This window comes from Gigantopelta aegis, chromosome 4, assembly GCF_016097555.1.
Source record: "Gigantopelta aegis isolate Gae_Host chromosome 4, Gae_host_genome, whole genome shotgun sequence".
Lineage (NCBI taxonomy): Eukaryota > Metazoa > Mollusca > Gastropoda > Neomphalida > Peltospiridae > Gigantopelta > Gigantopelta aegis.
Window position 1 is genome coordinate 21599856 of NC_054702.1, and position 20923 is coordinate 21620778.

Consider the following 20923-nt stretch of genomic DNA (forward strand, 5'->3'; position numbering starts at 1 on the left):
TTTGCCACCAAAAATTGTATTGGATCTTGTGCATCTGAAAAAAAGATCGCACAAATGCTGTTATTTATAAACAACATTTCATGGCAATCCAAGAGCGCTACTGTGATTACATTCCTGTTTACACAGACGGATCACGGGATGGGAATTCTGTGGCTTGTGCTACAGTGTTTCCATCAGACGCAATAATTTCCATGAGATTGCCCGATTCAGCATCAATCTTTACTGCTGAAATTTGGGCAATCATTAAAGCCCTGGATCAGATTAAGGATTCATGTGCATTCAAGTATATTATTTTTACAGACTCGCTTTCGTGTCTCCAAGCTCTACAATACATGAAATTGGAGCATCCCTTAGTTGGGATGGTGATACGAAAGTGTGTCTTTTTATCAATTGCCAATAAAGATGTTATATTTTGTTGGGTACCCAGCCATGTTGGCATTAAGGGTAACGAAAAGGCAGATGTTGCTGCCAAGTCTGCTTTGAACTTGCCCCGTGTCCATGTTGGTGTCCCCTACAGTGATTTTAAATTTCATATTAACCAATATATCTTTTCGACTTGGCAAGACGATTGGGACGGTGCGGTTGCGAACAAGCTTCATTCTGTCAAGGCAGTCCTGGGAGTCATCCTACAGGCGATGCAGGAAGGATGAAATAGTCTTGTGCCGTGCCCGCATCGGCCATACATATCTAACGCATTCGTTTATTTTAAAGGACCCTCCCCCTCAGTGTGAACATTGTCAGTGTACAGTGACTGTGGAGTGATCATTTTAAGCCGACGAGAAATGATATATCTGGCAACAGAAATGTTTTGGAATCTTTTAAATTCCATCCAGAATTAATTGTAAAGTTTTTAAAACACTTTGACTTCTATACAAAGTTTTAAAATATACTTACCTTGATTTTATGTATTATATTATACTTTTCCCCCACAGCTCCTTGCATTGTGGTTTTACATGAATAGATATAAATGATATTTCCATATACTTACCATTTGTGACACCCAATAGCCGATATGTATTTTTGTGCTGGGGTATCGTTAAACATTCATTCATTATTATGATATAATAGATTGACTGTCTTAGACAAATGAAAAAAACAAAACATTTAGGTCACAGTAGGTATCAAATGGCCCATATATTTAACTTTAATTTTCCAGTCACAGAATTTTGAATTTGGTTTATCAGAAACAATACAGTCTTGCCTATGTTATGCTATTCTGGCATAGTGTGTATATAATTTGTTGGAGTGCGTGGCGGACATCGATATGTGAAATTTGGATCCCTGTGTGAAAATTCGTGAACTATTGTGGCACACGTAAATGTGTAATGAACTGTAAAATAAATAATTACGGCATTGTTGTTATTTAAGAAATGAAGAAAGGATGTTTAAAATATACGAATTATAACAAATGACTTACCTGAACTGATAATACTTATCTGAATTAGCAGTATGGCCGACCTCGTGCACCAGGAACCGACAACGTGGTGTATTCGGACAAGGGAAGTAACTCTTCGGGATTTCTGTATTGGTGTTTCCATTGATTTATAAAAAGTTCAGTTTAGTGTGAATTATATATTGGAAATGATTTGATTGGTGTATAGATCAAATCTCGTGATTGATTATGGAGAGATTATCTTCTTCTTTTTTGGGGGGGCGGGGGGGGGGGGGGGGGGGGTTGCTGACACCAATTATGGAAATATTTAACAAAATAATTTATTTGCGCACGCGTAGTTGTTGATTAGTGCATACAGTAAAAAGGAGGAAATAATAACTGATAACAAACATGGCTGAATACGGAATTGGTGGCAAGATCGTATGATAATGATGCGTGAACTTGGGTGTGTACTGTGTAATCAGGATTAAAAATTATAATTTTCTCTAACCTGCCCAGTATTGTTTTTTGTTTTGTTTTTAACCGGACCAGGTGCGAGACGTAGCCCAGTGGTACAACGCTCGCTCGATGCGCGGTCGGTGTGGGATCAATCCATGTCGGTTAGCCCATTGGGTTATTTCTCGTTCCAGCCAGTGCACCACGACTGGTATATCAAAGGCCGTGGTATGTACTACCCTGTCTGGGATGGTGCATATAAAAGAGCCCTTGCTGCTAATCGAAAAGAGTAGCCCATGAAGTGGCGACAGCGGGTTTCCTCTCTCAATATCTGTGTGGTCCTTAACCATATGTCCGACGCCATATATCGTACCGTCACACGTTTTCGATCGACACGCGTTTTTGATCGCTCATTTGTAATTGCAATAGTGCGAGAATGCGCGAGCATTGACGTCACCACAAGAACAAAAACGAACACGGAAGTCACTTTTTGTTCTGAGAGAAAAATGCTGCGTGTCAAGTTTCCAATGGTAAGTTTTAACTCAAATATCTACAACCATAGTATATTTTATCAGTTTTCACTAATGTACATATTTGGTATGAAGAAAATGCTTTACGGAGCAATATCTAGTTGTCAAATTTTTTTGTAAACTTGTCGGCTGCTACACTGACGTCACATCTGTCAAAAGTCACGTGATATACCACGTGATACTCATGCAACCATAAAATATATGGAAGACAATTTGGGGCAAATCTTATGTTGTTTTTGACGTTACCTTGTTTTGGACATATTTTAATTAAGGGTTTTTCTCATAAGCTAAAATTTGCCACAGTTATGGGCAAATTTAGAATTGATATTCAATAAATTATGTATGTATTTTATATAATTATAAATAAATTTTATATTTAATTTTAAAAAAAAGAAGATATTCCTTTAAAAATTATGTACCGTTGTTTTAGGAATTTGATTTTTTTTTTTTTTTTTTTTTTTTTTTAAAGGCCGTGATCAACCGACCAAATGTAAATTACAGACAATACAATCACCAGTCTTTAGAAAATGCATATGAGGCGGTTAAAACTCAGGGAATGCCGATTAAAAAAGCAGCTAGGATTTGTTCAGTGCCATACTCCACCTTGCACCATACTCTAAGCAGAAAAACGGACATCGATTGTGTTAAGTCAGGACCAGACTCATTGTTGTCTCAAGAAGAGGAGCAAACTTTAGTGACACATGTTGAGTTTATGTCATCTGTGGGCTTTGGGTATACCCGCACTGAAGTCCTTAATATTGCCACAGACCTTGCTGTTCATCTTGGCAAAAGAGAAAAGGGTGAAAAACCATTATCCCTGCGATGGTTTTATGGGTTTATGAAGGATGGCCCGAGCTTAGAGTTCAAAAATCACGATCACTTGAAATCATGCGTGCCAAAGCAACATCAAAAGATACCATCAACAAATACTTTGATAGCCTGGAAAAGATTTTAGACAAGTATGATTTACGAAACAGTCCAGAGTCCATCTTCAACATTGATGAAAAAGGCATCGAGAAAATCACAAACCCCCATCTATTGCTGCATCACGTTCCAATGTCCCAGTTGCTGTAACAACGAGCAGGTCCAACACTACTGCGGTTATTGGGTGTGGAAATGTCCTTGGTGTTGCCATACCACCGTATTTTGTTTTCAAGGGAAAGTGCATGCGGGAGGAATTGTTAGCAGGTTGTACGGCAGGCACTGCAGGAACCGTTAGTGAAACGGGTTGGTCGAATTCTTATATTTTTCAAAAGTATCTTAAAGAACATTTTTCAAAGTGTTCCAGCAGCATCTTCTGACAAGCCTGTCTTAATTTTTTATGATGGTCACACGTCACACATAAATGTTTCCCTGATCCAGTGGGCACGAGAGAGGCACATACTATTTTTGTATTACCTGCTCACACATCGCATGTTCTTCAACCAATGGATGTGGGATGTTTCGGCCCGTTCGAACGCATTTACAATGGCATGAGACATACCTACATACGCGAACATGCAACATCGGTTATTGACAGACATTCCCTTTGTTAAACTGTCTGCAAAGCTTACTGTGCAGCACTCACACCCGCCAACCTGCAGTCATCGTTCAGAAAGACCGGGATTTATCCATTTGATAGAGACGTTATACAGCCTTCAACATTCCTGCCTTCAGCTGTTTCAAGCAACAGCATGGAGTCAGAAAATTAATCACAAACCAGGGCAACTGTCAGCTGTGAAGACAATTCATCAAAATGCAAGACGTGTTTCACAACTGCAGAAGAAGTGATCACAAGAAAACCAAAACCTACTAAGAAGAGGAAAGGATTCAGTGCTGTGGTCAGTGGTAAAGCTATCACGGAAGATTTGGGAACATCAAAAGAACAAACAAAACAAGGAAGGATTGCAGAAAAGAAAATGTACAAAATCAAAGAAAACTGAAGATTCACCAAAACCAAGTACGTCAGGAATTTTTCTCCCACCCAGTGCTAACACAAAACAGCAGCTTGAAGACGAAGACGATATGTCGGAGGAATCTGACGACCCTAGCGATCTTTGCTGCAAGTGCAAGAAGAGCCAACCAGACGAATACAAACACTGTGTTTCACTGTGCTTCGTTTCGTGGGCACAATGCACCTATCCGGCATGTCAGCATTGGGTACATTTAAAATTTTACACTCCAGTTAGGGTTGTACGGAGACATTCCGAATTTTGGTGTCCTTGCCATAATGAAATGGAAGAGTAATAATCACTGGAGTAAAAAAAAAACTGAAAAAAATTATCTAAAATATGTTAAACGTTTAGCCTAAATTTTTCTTTATTCTGAAAGTTAAGTAACATTGATTGAAAGTTACAAACATTTTTAAATCAGTTATATAACGTGGAATTAAGTGTAAAATATGACATCAATAGTGCTCCATACAACGCAACAGCGACCGAGAAAATAGCCGACCAACGAAACGATCGAAAACATGTGACGTTACTAAAATACAGAGGAAATTCCTTTACGACAAAGCAAGACGTTTTCTCCAAGGATATTATGGAATTCATTGCGGATTACTGGTGTTTTATGTGGTAAACTATTGTGGCAACAGGTAGGTAAAATATTAAATACTTACAATTTTTTATTTGTATTTTATTCATATATTTCGCTTAAACGATCGAAAACACGTGACGCCAGGATAACCGTAAATACAATGTGTTGAGTACGTCGTTAAATAAAACATTTTTTTCTTTTTTTTACAGGACCAACCAAAATTTGGTAGATCAACGAAAAATTAAAACATAAATGTGCGGTCAAGTTTTTTTTTTCAGGCACAAATAGTTTCCGTATGTATTATGGCGTAGTATGTATTTTGGCGCGCTATCTTTAAATGGCGGCAAATCGTCCCTATATAATAAAAAAATGCAGAAATAAAGCAGATTTCTTCTTGGAAAATTGTCCAGTATGCCAGAATTATCCAATACTGAATGAATACCCCATGATTACTAAAGTGATGTTCCAGTAGTGTCGTTAAACAAAACAAACTCCAGTGATTTTAAATATATCAACCAATATATCTTTACGACTTTGCAGTGTACATTGCCTTGAATACAGACGTACAGAGCGAAAACAACGTATGTGAAGTTCTGTATTTATTACATACCTTCTTTTATGTTTTACAAAAGCGGTTTTTAATTTAACGTCGTAACAACACTTGTTAAATCTATGATAAAAACTCCTTTCATGAATTTGCTTAACGATAAAAATAATGCTCTGCAGCAGCCTTGTATAATGTTTCAAATACGATGTGACGTAATTTTTAAATCGTATATGACGTCAGTAAATAAAAGGCGCTAACTAGTAAAATAAAAAGGGAATTCCCCATTTAAAAGTTCCGATCCAGATTGCACATACGTGTAATTCAAAATAAATTTATCACAGTTTGAAAAATGTCTTTATCACTATAGTAAGATTGAATAGGTATGTAATAAATCTCGTAATGATATTTCTCTTTGTGGCGGTGCAGCATGGATGAAATCTCAGTAAAGAATCTCCCCAGGAATGAATTAATGAATGAATGTTTAACAACACCCCAGCACGAAAAATACATCGGCTATTGGGTGTCAAATTATGGTAATGCAAACAAATAAAGTGATGATCAACATCAATACAAAAATGACCCTCATGGAATCCACCACCATTTTGCCAAATGCCCATTCGACTGTATTGTGCAGATATACGTCCTCGACCATTACACCCGTCACACAACGGCTGCAATAACCGTGGTCTAACTTGACGAATCTCTCGGTAGAGGATGAGGTAACTACTACATTTAACATCATGCCCTTGAGAAATGATGCACTGTTCAAAACAGGTATTGCATTACGACATTCAACTATGTGGAACAACATTCACAGGACCAACTCTATCAACGTCGTGCACTCGAGACGTACTGAAGTGTCCAATTATCTGAAAGAAACACAACATAATATTATATTAGAATGAATGTTTAACGACACCCCAGCAGAAAAAAATACGCATCAGCTATTGGGTGTCACAGATGGTAAGTATATGAAAGCATTATTGATATATAATTATATTAGAAAGACAGACAATCCGTAATTAGAAGATAGCTATTTGACCCTTCCTTGCTCAAAGCAAATTTTCTTCTTTGTTTTTCTTAATGTATTTTTTAAAATGTCCGTTCTACACAGAGACGCATAATTCCTGCACACGAGTCTGGTCAATTTTTGACAAGTAGGCAATCACAAAGTACCATGTCAGACAAATATTTTCCTAAATCTGACGCCACAAAGCTTTATTCTAATTTAGCCTGCTAATATTGTGAAATTTAATTGGCTAATCAAATTCAATTGCGAAACTAAAATCAACATTAACGTGTCGGAAATTTGGGAGATTCCTCCAAAAGCCTGTTTACATATTCATGCGTAATTTCTTGCAGTTTAGTACAATACCCGGTACAATCTTTATTGCAACCTTTGTACATGTATACATTAGTTAAGGATGTTTGCCTTGTTACAGGGTCGGCGTGCCTTATACTCATGGGCAATTCCATGAAAAGGTCAACCTCCTACTCAGTTTATAAATATTGGTTTAAACTGCAATAATTGGTACCCTTTAACGGTCCTTTGGTCGTCAGAAATGAAAAACAAAAATCAGTTTTTAACAGCAAATGTGCATTCTAGTCTTATTCTAAAGGCGTTTCCACACAATGTAAGTGTCCCTTATCATTATCGACAATTCGTGTACGAGGCACTTGTATTGTGTGGCGTTGCCATTATATATTGAAGATAATACAGCTAGAGGACATTTCAGATGCGCGAATTATATTGGTACGTACTTTTGGTAGGACAATAAGACACTGCGTGACGGTGGTTGCCACAATGATGATGCAGGACGTAATGCCGTAGTTGAGTTCGTGGTCAAATTTTAGAGTTAGTGACACCGTCACCCCGAGGAAACTGAGCACCACGAGGTTGTAGATGCAAACGCCAATCATCTTCGAGTCGTTCAGACCATCGATTTTAACCTGGATGTATAAAGCTTAAATTCTAAAATCACAATCGGCGTTAGCAAATAATATCCTCCATTTTGATTTTGAAGTAAAATATAGAGATTATTATACGGGCTTGTGTGTCATACTGATTTCACGAAGCGAGTGTCAGTATTCTTGTATTGCCCGAGCGAGTACCACACACACTCGAGTGTAATATTTTCTTTATTAGTAGTAGTAGTATTGTTACATTTTTATGAATAACAATGTCTGTCTCAAAATGTTTCAACCACAACTAGAAAGAAATGTTTTATTTAACGACGCACTCAACACATTGTATTTACGGTTATATGGCGTCAGACATATGGTTAAGGACCACACAGATTTTGAGAGGAAACCCGTTTTCGCCACTACATGGGCTACTCTTCCGATTAGCAGCAACGGTTCTTTTATTTGCGCTTCCCACAGGCAGGATAGCACAAACCATGGCCTTTGTTGAACCAGTTATGGATCACTGGTTGGTGCAAGTGGTTTACACCTACCCATTGAGCCTTGCGAAGCACTCACTCGGGGTTTGGGTACCACAACTAGAAGGAGATGACGAAATGACGTGATATTTCACTAGGCATGGGAAAGCAACATCATGTTCTGACGTCGCTTCCCAAAATTATGTCATAAATAGAGATTATTATGAGCTTGAGTGTTGTGATCCTGACACTGGTTTCGTAAAATCAGTACGATTCACACGCGAGAGAAATCTCTTTACTGTGTACATTATTCAAAATATTATTGGTACGAATAACAAGCTAGGACCATGTATCCAATTTAGGTTCAAGGACGTCTCTCCTGGGAACAATGTCTGACTTAGCCAGTGACTGGGTCCGGGACATGGGGGGGGGGGGGGGGGGGATTGGAAATGGGTTGCATCCGATCCGGCTTCGGAGGATACGAGATGATACCAACACTAAAAGTAAAGTTCAGAAAAGAGTAGTAGAGGTCGACCCCACTGCCTATTTTTTCTTAGAGTCAATATTTCAGTGCTGCTAGGACACGCTCGGACAGGTAGAGATTAAACGGGAACAACCGTCGCGTTCTGCAGAATGGCCGTCATACGAGTCAAGGGTAAACTTGTCGACAAACGTCAGCCGACAAAATGAAGTGGAGGCAAGGAATCTTGCTAAAAAAGAATACAACCTGGTGGAGCAGGTTGTGAAAACAAGAAGCATCCTAGCTTTCAATCAGTTCTAGTGGCCGCATCCATCCCAGGAGAAAACTCCATTTCCCTGATAAACATAATACCAATGGAGGATTCCCAAATCGAGCAAGCTAAAGAACGTGCAGTGTGCTCAGGCGAAACAAACACGTCTTACCACGGCGATTGGTTGGGCATTGGATAAGTGCGTTTTACCGAAGAAGCGCTATCTTTCATTGAGCTACTGGCTGTTATCACAGATCCGCTTCTTTCGAGTTAAAAAAAATAAAAATAAAATAAAACATTTGAAATTTAATAGTTACTACAAAAACATTTCATGTCCCTTTTTTTTTGTTTTCACGGACTTGCCTAGGAACCTAACAGGTGTTATATATCTGACTGTAATGTGTTTTTGACGCCTAATTTGTTTTTGTCATAGTCTACTAGTACATGTATTAAAAAGCGTTTTTGTATTTAAAATTTAGACATGCAAACAAATTAAATGGAGAGGGTGTTTCAAACCTTTCGTGTTTGCAGTGCCAGGAATACCCCAAACAGCAGAATGATGCCATGGAAAGTCAGCAGACAACCCAGGAAGTAAATCTGTTTTTGAGAGTAGCAATGTTTTATGCTTTCACGAATTTCGAAGTCATCAATTACGTTGACCTACAAAAACAAACGTTAGGACTGTAGGAACTCAAGTTCGATATTTATAGAATATTTAAACACACAAAGTCAAAATTGGCAGGCTTTAACGAACGGCCAGTTTAAAAAGAGAAAAACTAACGTATGATCAGATAATTATTATGTAACTTATATCGTTGATTATCTATTGCTGAAATCAGTCATACGTTGATCATTGTATTCCACCTTGTATGGGTACTCGAGTCTTGCTAGACTCGACCCGTGTTCGAGTACTCGTGGAGACCTTACATTGGTTATTATGAACCACGTTGTAAAGTGCAGTGGGGTCATCGGGAATGTGTGGAACTCAAACGGATACCAAGAAGAAGACTGGTTTTGTAAAACATGTCGAATAGACAGCAGTACTACACCGATTCACAATTTCAGTACCCCATCCCGTCTTCTTACCTCTACAGGCAACTGGTGAACGACAATCTGGAACGGGTCGATCACAAACCAGACAATGATGATGGAAAGGTTGATGGTTACAAGACCACAGACCATTAGCAGCAGCTGTTTATCTTTGACAACCTGAAACAAAATGTTTGGTATAAGAGGCTTAAAGGTTCAAAGTCATTTTCTTTCTTGTTTAAACCCTACTTATAAATGTGTGTTGAGTGCGATGTTGGTTATCATAGTATACTGAAATCCACTGAAAATGTACGAATCGGATTTGTAATAAAACAAATATTATGAGAATAATAATAACACATTTATCTGAGTTTGTGTAATTGGACTTAATGTTTTGGATTGACCATAGTTTCACACCAAACAGCCGATGTATTTGTCTTGATGGGATGTCGTTAAACATTTATTCATTCATTCATTGTATAATTGGATATATTCTGGTTGGCAGAAAATAACCCAAATATAGTATACAAATGTTAGGGTTATTTTGTGTCTTGTAATAACAACTGAAAATGGGGTGGTGCGTTCAAACCCTGATTGATTTGACCGTGCACTCCAGAATTTTTAGATACTGGGTTTTAAGTAGATTTGTATATATACGTTAGTGAATCGTCAAGGTATGCCACAAAATCAAAACACTCCAACTGATTTCGAACAAAAAGTCTCACGTGGATAACATCAATCCGGGTCTTTTTGTTGCAATAAACATTTTGAAATAGGACTTTGTACCTTTACCTGCCATATCAAATGTGCTGGGTAGTCGTTAAAGCCGCACACCCTAGTTCCATCCAGCGAAAATAAATTATAATTTGGTTAATCTACAACCCTGTAACACACTTAGATCACGTTTTTATCAAATGGAGTGAAAAAGCAGGTTTTATATCGATAAATACCATGGGAATCCCCATGTCCCAATTGCTTGAAATAATTTTGAAAGTTAGTATTCTGATGTCACCGGTAGATGTCGCTCGAAGCACAACAATGCCTACGTCACGACACATTTCACAGACTTGGGGTGCGTTCGTTTCACCTCTCCTGGACATGTTGCAACTGTTCTGTCCTGGTTATATCCCCTCTCCAGATATCGTAAGACTTAGCAAAATTATTGGTTTTAAGGGTTTGTAACGTTTTGTATTGAGACACTTACTTGTCTGAACTTTATTGTTACTGAAAATGTTCACGAACTGTGAAGAAAAATCTCACAAATGAACAACAACAAATCGGATGTTGATTGCGCGAACCGTGCACGAGAAAACAAACCGAACCAAAATGATAACGGTCACGTGATATACCAACGTCTGTGACATTGAAATGGAAATATCCCCTCTAAAAATAGATTGGACCTCGCTTGCTTAACGGTTTTTTCTCGACAGAACGTCTTGTGAAAAAATGCAATAAAATGCATTTCGTGGTTTTACAAACATCAGGATTACCAAAAAGCACTTCAGGTGAATGGAAATGTGTATTCTAAATAATAAAATGTAAGTAACGTGCAATTTTATTTGTGAAAAATGGGGTTTAATAGCGAAAAACAACGCCGTAATGGTTAACAAATAGCCGTAACTAGGGTGTGTCCCTTTAAACATTCATTCATTCATTTTATATTTTAATTAAAGGGACATTCCTGAGTTTGCTGCATTGTGAGATGTTTTTGACTAACAAAATATTTCTACGATTAAACTTACATGATAAATATATTTTCTTGTTTAGAATATCAGTGTCTGTATATTCAATGTATTTCTGGTCGTCTTAAAGGGACATTCCTGAGTTTTCTGCAATTTTTAAGATGTTGTCGACTAACAGAGACTTCTTAACGAATGTGATTACATATCAAATATATTTGTCTGCATAAAATATTTGTGGCTGTAAATTAAACATGTTTCTGATCGTTCTAATATTTGTACTAGGTTAAATTTCATTTTATTTCCTAAAAATAATTTTTTCGTACGTACGAAATTATTTAAAGACAAAACCCAGTTTGGGCTTCTTACATATACTGAAACTCTAAACAAGAAAATATATTTAATATGTAAGTTTAATCGTAGAAATATTGTATTAGTCGGAAACATATTGCAATGCAGCAAACTCAGGAATGTCCCTTTAATATTTGTAACAAGCCCTAACTGGATTTTTTCTTCAAATAATTTCGTACGTACGAAAAAATTATATTTTAGGAAATAAAATGAAATTTAACCTGGTACAAATATTAGAACGATCAGAAACGTTTAATATACAGCCACTAATATTTTATGCAGAAAAATATATTTGATATGTAATTACAATCGTTAAAAAGTCTCTGTTAGTCTATCACATCTTAAAAATTGCAGCAAACTCAGGAATGTCCTTTTAATGAATGTCGCACAAAAATGAGCACATATAGGTTGGCCTGATTTACCTTTTTCTGCTTAGTGCCATGAGTGAATATCACATATACACGCCATGTTTTAGCGAACAGTCCGCCAAATGCCAATGAGAATCCAACAGTCAGTGACACAAGTTTTGCCTGAGAAAATAAATTAAAATTTACAACAATTTTGTTTGGTCTTAAAACCATCTTAATTTAACAATCGTTCTGACAGTACTGCTAAACCAATACATGCTCCCTATCGGCCCAACAAAATTGCATATCTCCTAAGTTCAAGGGTCATAACTCTGTGGAAATGTGGAAATCGCCATGAAAGTTGAAACTTGATCTGTAACAGTATATGATAAAGCTATACACAAAATGTCAGCTCAATAGGCATTGTGATAAAAACATCCGCCTGCGCGTGCTGTAACCTCACCGTGGTGCAGGGGTGTAACATTCTCTTTGAGAATTGCCAATACAACACAAATTGAAATTTTGAGTAAAAGTCAGTATCTATCTGTGATGTTTGTACTTTTGCACAGTTCTTTACACTGTGTTTTTATTTAAATCGTTTTATATTGATGTTGATCATCATTTGTTTGCATTACCATAGTTTGACACCCAATAGCCGATGTATTTTTCGTGCTGGGGTGTCGTTAAACATTCATTCATTCGTTTTTTTTTAAAACATCCGGAAAACTATATGTGGGATGGAAGGGCGGAGATGAAACCTATAGTCCCCTCAGGTTGGACTGGTAGGGGATTAATACATAGATAGGGGCGAGATGTAGCCCAGTAATAAAGCGTCCGCTTGATGCGCGGTCGGTTTGGGATCGATCCCCGTCAGTGGACCCATTGGGCTATTACTCGCTCCAGCCAGTGCACCACGACTGGTACATCAAATGCTGAGGTATGTGCTGTCCTGTCTGGTATGGTGCATATAAAATATCCTATGCTGCTATTCGAAAAAAGTAGCCCATAAAGTGGCGACAGCGGGTTTCCTCACTCAATATGTGTGGTCCTTAACCATATGTCCGACGCCATATAACCGTAAATAAAATGTGTTGAGTGCGTTGTTAAAAAACAAACATTTCCTTCCTTCCTTCCTAATAAATAGATAAACATACTACCACTTTTACCTCTGTGATTACTACTGCTACTACTACTACTTCTACATACCAACTACAACTATCAGAGGCGGATCTAGGGGGGCCTAAATTTTGCGACAGTTATAATTTTATTATATATTCATTTTCACCCCCCTCCAAACCTCCCCAAAGTTCTCTTGGAATTCCGCCTCATGTCATTGTCCCCCTCCCAATGGATTTTCTGGATCCGCCACTGACTACTACTACTACTGAAGAAGAAAACACTTTTTAATAAGTGTGTGCGTATGTGTGTTTGCGTGTTTACTTATATTCTTAAATATATTACCTCACATGCTAAAATCGTTGACGTGCCCTTGGTTTCCCAAAAGACTGCGCTGTAAAGTATTAGACATCCAACCATGGTCACGTTGTTGAGGTTAGGTGAGGACATCTTCACGATCCTGAACACAATTGTATTTTTAAATCGGCAACACTAATACTACATATAAAATAACAGAGGCGGACTTGGGGGGGGGGGGGGGGGGGGTCAGGTGCCCGAACCCCTTCTGAATTTTGAGACAGTTATAATTTTATTATATATATTTTTATTTTTTTTTACGATCTCCCTCCAAAGTTCCCTTGGCATGTCAATGCTCCCCCCCCCCCCCCCAAAAAAAAAGAAAGAAGAAGTGATTTTCTGGATCCGCCACTGAATAATATATATATAGAAGTGTAAAAAAATATATCAAAGATACCATCTTTTTGTATGGAACATCCTATTGATCCATATGAGTATTTTATTTATTAATATGAATTTGTGTGTTTTATTATATATACCTCTAAATAATAGCCTTATATTAGTATGTTTTAATGGTATACTTAGCATTTTCTCCGTTTGTACTGCGTGGAACTTAAATAAAATGTTTCTCTTTCTATTAAAACAAAATTATTATTTTCACTCACGTAAGCTGGGGGGGGGGGGGTTCGGACAACACACACCCTCTGAAGCAAAACTAAACATACAGGTTTATACATATGGAGTTTCTGGTGCAAAAACAAAATAGAAAAAGGTCCACTTGGTTGATATTCGACCCCCCCCCCCCCCCCCAGGTGCAGATCACGCTACGCCCCTGACATTACCACCAGCCCACCCACGCACTGTGTGCTCCCCCAGGTAATGTCACCGCGTTAAATCATGGTTATATGCTTCACGGAAATATATTTTGGTTATTTTCTTTTCTTTTAGAACACGTACCTGCTTTTTCTGTATCCAATGTTGAATGCCAAGAACACACAGGTGAGTACAATCCCCAAGCCAGACAAACAGCAGATAGTGATGTACAAGGAGGAGGATAGTTCTCGTGTGATCTTTATAGTGGTGACAGAATCCTTAGGAATGACACCACCTGTATTATTTCGAAACAAGATTATTATTAACGACAGCAATACAAAATAAAATATGAAACATAAATAGGTTTTGTTGTTTTTTATTATTATTTAGTTCTTATGGTTTGACGCGAGCAATTGCTCTTAACCGCGTGTACACGCGCAAAATTATTTCCACATGGGCGAAAAACTGCTCGCCTCATCACACGTGGATATCGCCAACATATTGCAGAAGAGCAGTAGCTCATCAATGATTTTCAAACCATAAGCACTTGGTAGTAGTATTATGGTATTAGCTCTGGATATCTTCTGCCTGTTTTCTACAAATACACACTAGCTGTGTTCTTACATATAAATAGAATACAGCTAGGAGACACTGGAACAAACTTCACAAAAAGGTGGTACCCAGTCAGTGTACACTGGCAGACTTCACAATGGATTTCAATAGTGTAATTTCCCTCACCTTTCCAAATAACTGGTGTGTCTGGCAACCACTCTATCTTATTCGAATAGTACAATCCCACCATTTGTTTTTGTCCACCTAAAATATAGCAAAACATTTCATAAACATGTAAAGTTTGTTTAGGTAATATTCCGAAACTGTTGATACGCCCACACCCACACAAAAACAACAGAACCCAATATAGCATCCAACCATGCCAATTTCAACACAATAAGAACTATGTACATATGTTTAAGCCCAATAGTCGATGTTGAAAGGTCAGGACATGGTCCACCCATCCATCCATTATAGTTTCAAGTAATGTAATACAGATTTCTCATAGCGTGGTCGAGTAAATCCAGGGATACTATTTATTCTACGACTCATCATACGTCTGCCGACCTAACTCTGATGAAAACTGTACTTTGAAATCTGTTCAGTGTCGACATGTATCTTACGAGTTGTTTTACAAAGTATTTTGACATGCGTAAGTGAATAAATGGTAAATATCCGACATGAATATAGTATTCCATTTAAAATATATATATGAAAAAAACAAACATCGTTTCTAACTAAAACCTATTTGAAATTTTTGCGGTTAACTTATGCATAGATCAGTCAATTTAATTGTATACGTCAGAGAATTCATTGGACTGTATTGCTATGGCGACCAGGCATTACTGTGGCGACCGGTTCTTACCGTGGAGCAGCCAATCACAAGTCTAAAAAGGTATCTTCAATGTACAACGGGTTAATGAACACATGGGTAAGTAAAAGCGTTTGGTACCTTGCAATCTGGAGATCATATACATTGCGTTGAGGTCGCCATTCTTGTCGAAGGAAATGCTTCCACGTACCCCAATGAAGGTTGTGTTCATGGCATTGCTGAACAACAATTTTGCCATGTCTGCGTTCTTATATGTGAAATCTTCAAGTCTTTCTAAACCTTAAAAAAATAATTTAAATGGAAGCAAGGTGATTGCTTTTATGATACGGTACTCTAAAATATGAAATTTGCAAAATGTAGAATTATTAAGGACGTTTTGACAAGGTCGTGATTGTGTAAACGATGTTACGTTTCGGACATAAAATCCACTGCAGAAAAAATACTGGGTCCTGATTAGTTATTGAATTCAAGCATTAGGGATGATGTTGAATTTAGCATAAACATTCTGGACTACCTTATATTCCTGGCTATAATGTGCAGTGGATACATTTTCAGGACTCCGTATACCGTTAGGAGTTTTATATATAGGAAGACTGCCATTATCCAGGACGACAATACTTTCCTACTTTATCTGGAGGAGTGTCTGGGATCGATCCCCGTTTGTGGGCCCATTGGGCTATTTCTCGTTCCAGCCAGTGCATCACGACCGGTATATCAAAGGTCGTGGTATGTGCTATCCTGTCTGTGGGATTTTGCATATAAAAGATCCCTTGTTGCTAATCGAAACGTGTAGCCCATGAAGCCATGGCGACAGTGGGTTTTCTCTCAATATCTGTGTGGTCCTTAACCATATGTCTGACGCCATATAACCGTAAACAAAATCTGTTGAGTGCGTCGTTAAAAAAACATACGTTTCTTTCCTTTTTTATCTGGACGACTGGCTCTCATGACGGGTTTAACGAATCAAAAACCTGCACAAGACTGAACTCAGTATTGTTTGGTGTCACTAAATGTAATAATAAAAGGTAAAATTCATATCACTGAACCTTTCGTCTCAAGATCACTTGCAGTCTTATTCAAAGCAAGAGCTGCTGCCCATATTCCATCATAGCCCTTCAGACCGAGTTTTACAGCAGGCAAATCCTCGTAGTTGGTGAAGTTCCTGAAAATCTCCTGGATCTCTAGTGGAGTGTATCCCGAGATGGTCACGTCTCCTTTGGGGTTTATTATTACGTCATCGATCGAGAAGTATCCATCAATAGCTTGTTCCATCTCTTCTGAAGTGCAGTTTACTGACGATGACTTGGACTTCCACCAGTTGTCTGAGTACCATCCGAGAAGAAACCAGACAATTTTAGGCCCATACAGTCCAACTTTGTATGCCTGTTAAAAAGTCATTAAATTGACAGAAAATAAGCACACATCCATTCAATTTTGTAAAACAGTTTGTTTTGTTTAACGACACCACTAGAGCACGTTGAATTTGTTAATTATCGGATATTGGATGTCAAACATTTGATAATTTTGTTTTGTACTCGTAGTCTCAAGGGATCTTGTATATGCATTCACAGACAGGACAGCACATACCACGGCCTTTGATATACTAGTTAAAGTCACTTGTTGGGACAGGAAAAAGCCTATCCTCCACAGACAGGACAGCACATACCACGGCCTTTGATATACTAGTTAAAGTCACTGGTTTGGACAGGAAAAAGCCTATCCCCCACAGACAGGACAGCACATACCATGGCCTTTGATATACTAGTTAAAGTCACTGATTAGGACTGGAAAAAGCCTATCAGAGAAAGGGTCCACTGAAGTGGTTCGATCCTACGACGCTAACACATCAGGCGAGTGCTCTACCGACTGAGCTAGATCCCACCCACTCCCTGGGACAATGTATATGTCAACTATACTACAGCAAGAATTGCAAGTTAAATACTGGAAATAATGATACCTCATGCGCGTCTGTAGGATGGGACAAATGTAGCGAGCAACGTCTTATGGAGGTCAGCTAATACTGCCCGCAAAACACTTTTTTTTTTTTTAAATAATAAAAATCGCTAGGATGGTGTAGTCGATTAGGAAAATAGGGTTCCCATGCAGCCCCATGATATATTTTTCTAACTTAATTTTTTGTAATCCTCAGAGTGTCTAGTAAATGAATTTTGATGTTCCCAAAACGAATTATTGTCCCATGTGGTCCGTTCGCGGCCATATTGGACGCCATATTAGATTTCTGATGAAAATCAATAATTCTATTAACTTTTGAAATAGACACCATACAGACAAATGATACCATTTCTCTGCATAAGTTTGGTATGAAACATTTATTGAGAGGGTTATTTTCATGATTTAAACAATATAGATGCATTAAAACTACAAAAATATGTAAATGTTAGCTTAATTTCCACCATAAATCGTGTTAAATACCGGTATCTGTCTATATACATACTAAATATCAGATATAGTAGAATTAATTTTGTGTTGAAAATTTTTTCATTTCTGTGAAAGACAGGCTGTAATTAAGGATATACCCATAAATGAAATACTAACAGATTTGTCCGAACTTGTTTCATTTTATACAGGAAAAGACATTTGTACTGCATGATCCAAATGCTTATTTACTAATGCAATAACATTTTTCTTTACTTTATGAATGCTTCATTGACTAATTAGCTAGAACTAGTGACAGTAACTAATAATCTACGAACAATCACAGCATAGTAATAGTGTGGTGGTGAATAAGCATGCCAAAGTCAAAGAAATGCAAGAGTGGTGATGTTTCAGTAGAATTGCGGAAGCGTCCTTCATTATACTGTATTTTACATGTTAATTGCATTTAGCATCTATATTTCATACCACTCTGTGAGGTCAACGGCTCTGCCTTTGAAAAGCTGGCTCAACTACATAAACTGTCAACTTACTTCCGTGCTTATGTCCAATTAAGGTTCAAGCACGCTGTCCTAGCACACACCTCAGCTATCTGGGCTGTCTGTCCAGGACAGTGAATTAGTTGTCAGTTGGTTAGTGAGACAGACAAGGGTGTAGTGGCCTTACACCTACCCACTGAGCCCTTAAGAACTCGCTCTGGGTTGGAGCCGGTACCAGGCAGCGAACCCTGTACCTACCAGCCTGTACTCTGATGGCTTAACCACTGCGCCACCGAGGCCGGTATTCGTGACAGATGATTCGCTGAACCGTATGATTCACCTTATCGCATGGAGGATGTCTGTAATTGTATCCCAGAGAGTCTTGCTGGTGCAGATTTAAAGGTAATTGGCTATCATCGAGTCTGCTAGTAAAACCTTTATTAAAAACCAGGATCGCTTAAGTGTGGTGTAACATCCAATAAAGCCTCAACTTCCCGCACCGCCCGTAAATCACTGTCATCTTCTACCACGCAGCTGTTCTCTCCAGAATGTATCTTCTGTGGAAAGCTTGAAGTCAAAGTGTGTGGAAAGACTGAACGATGTATCAAGTTTCCAGTGTTTAAGGAGCCTTCGTGGAAACAGATTGAACCTCGAGCCCTAGAACTTGGGTTGCACCGTCTACACCGTAATGTGCAAGGTGAGGACCTGTTTGCAAAAGAGGCCAATTTCCATCAGTCCTGTCGCAAGCCATTCAATCTGAAGTACGTCAATCACCTGCGTGATGCAATCAAAGTTATGAACCGTGCTGCTGTTAAGAGTAGCGTCGAAATGCTGCTGCACATTTTAACGCATTCACTGCTGTGCTTGATTTTATAAAGGACGTAGTAATTGGGCAGAACAAGATTGTGCAGCTTACATCACTGTGTCTTCTCTACACTCAAGAGTTGGAAAAAAATGGCTTCCCCAATCCACAGTACATAAGTGAGAAACTGAAGGTTCAACTTGAGAACCATGATATTCAAGAGAACCCAGGTGACAAAGGCTGTATCACTTATAACCTGGTCTACAGTGCCAGCATCTACGTCACAGATGCGGTGACCTATGCATATAAGCTAGGGTCCAAAGACACATATATGGATGTAGCCCTGATTCTCCAACGGGCATTCAAGAGTCTGAGTCACTTCCCTGGCCTCCTACAGCTGATGATCTAGAGGTCAAGACATCTGATGAACTCCTTCCATCTGAACTTGTAAAGTTCCTGATCTTCGTCATCTATGGTGATGCTGACTTGGAAAAGTGTGAGAAGATTAGACGCATTCTGCTAGCTATAGGCCAAGTATGGCTAAGAAGAATTTTGTCTTCTCAACCGATTCATATCACGCTGATTCCACCACGGTTCAAGAAAAATTGCGCCGTGGCTCCTCCTAACGGTATATCTTAGAGTGGCTGGCAACAAGGAAGCCGTCTTACTTGAAACTATTCCTGGCAAATGAGGAGAATAAGAAACAGCTTTGTCAGTTACTACTACGGGTATGGGCGAGCAAGGCAGCGGCATCTCGGCTCGAGAAGAGTGGGACAGCAGTGGTAGAGGGCAAGGCATATCAGCTGCAATCATCAGGCCCCGTGCTTATAAACCTTAAAGTCTAGACTTTAATAAACTCCAGACTTTAACGTCATGGCAATGCCATTCAAATAGCATTACGTTACAGTCTGGACTTTATTAAAGTCTAAAGTCTAGACTTTAAGTTTTATAAGCACGGGCCCTGGTGGCGATGTAAGTATATTAAAATTTATATAATGCACCTTAGAGATTTGAATCATATGCACATTTCAGAATGATTATAAATGTTAATGTATATTGTAATTATGTAACAGATCTAGTTTTTGGGATTATATTTCTAGCAGTTCAATGTAGGTTTAGTAAAAAGTGATAAACAAACGAAAATAAGTGGTGCCCTAATATATAATTACAAATCGTTCAATTATATGTTTCATGTGACAGTACATCAGATCCAAGAGTTGGAGTCAAACCAGGAGGAGACCGACACTCGAGATGTGGTCTACCTCAAGTATGCTGCCAAACTGAGTTACAAATCAGCTGTGGTAAGGACAGTGGATACCGATATTTTCTTCATCCTTCTTCACCATGTTCAGTTCATTGCACTTACAATCTACCTCGACGTCGGGACTGTAAAGCATCGCCGGTTTGTTAACATCAGTGAACTTGCAGAATCGAAGATAACTGATTACTGCACCATGATTCTTGGCCTATACGTGTTCACTGGGGAAGATGTAACAAGTGCCTTCAAGGGCAAGGCATACTTTGACACCCAATAGCCGATGTATTTTTCGTGCTGGGGTGTCGTTCAACATTCATTCATTCATTCAAGTGCAAGGGAAAGGTTGGTCCCTTGCAGAAGCTACAGAGCCACCCCAAGTACCGTGCAGCCTTCAGGTGACGTTCTTTCTTTATATGATAATTTTAGAATGTGTGCTGTAT

The 20923-nt window shown here is 38.5% G+C and overlaps 1 protein-coding gene across 1 annotated transcript; it reads right to left on the reverse strand.

Moving 5' to 3' along the window:
- Positions 1–6213: 6213 nt before the first annotated feature.
- LOC121369747 (gamma-aminobutyric acid type B receptor subunit 2-like) lies at positions 6214–16822 on the reverse strand. The gene is made up of 10 exons (XM_041494805.1): positions 16597–16822; positions 15671–15829; positions 14905–14982; positions 14311–14461; positions 13402–13516; positions 12016–12123; positions 9621–9743; positions 9051–9194; positions 7184–7372; positions 6214–6291 (listed from the first exon to the last, which is right to left on the reverse strand). Exons 1-10 carry the CDS (start codon positions 16820–16822, stop codon positions 6214–6216), a joined length of 1371 nt encoding a protein of 456 aa, XP_041350739.1.
- Positions 16823–20923: the final 4101 nt, after the last annotated feature.

What these genes read in the sequence shown, in the direction of transcription:
- LOC121369747 (XM_041494805.1), bottom strand. Translation starts at nt 16,822, where the DNA reads ATGGAACAAGCTATTGATGGATACTTCTCGATCGATGACGTAATAATA. An exon ending in AAGTGATCTTGAGACGAAAG is followed by an intron (nt 15,830 to 16,596) that starts GTTCAGTGATAT and finishes TATTTTTTTAAG; the next exon opens with GTTTAGAAAGACTTGAAGAT. An exon ending in CACACCAGTTATTTGGAAAG is followed by an intron (nt 14,462 to 14,904) that starts GTGAGGGAAATT and finishes GAAATAATACAG; the next exon opens with GTGGTGTCATTCCTAAGGAT.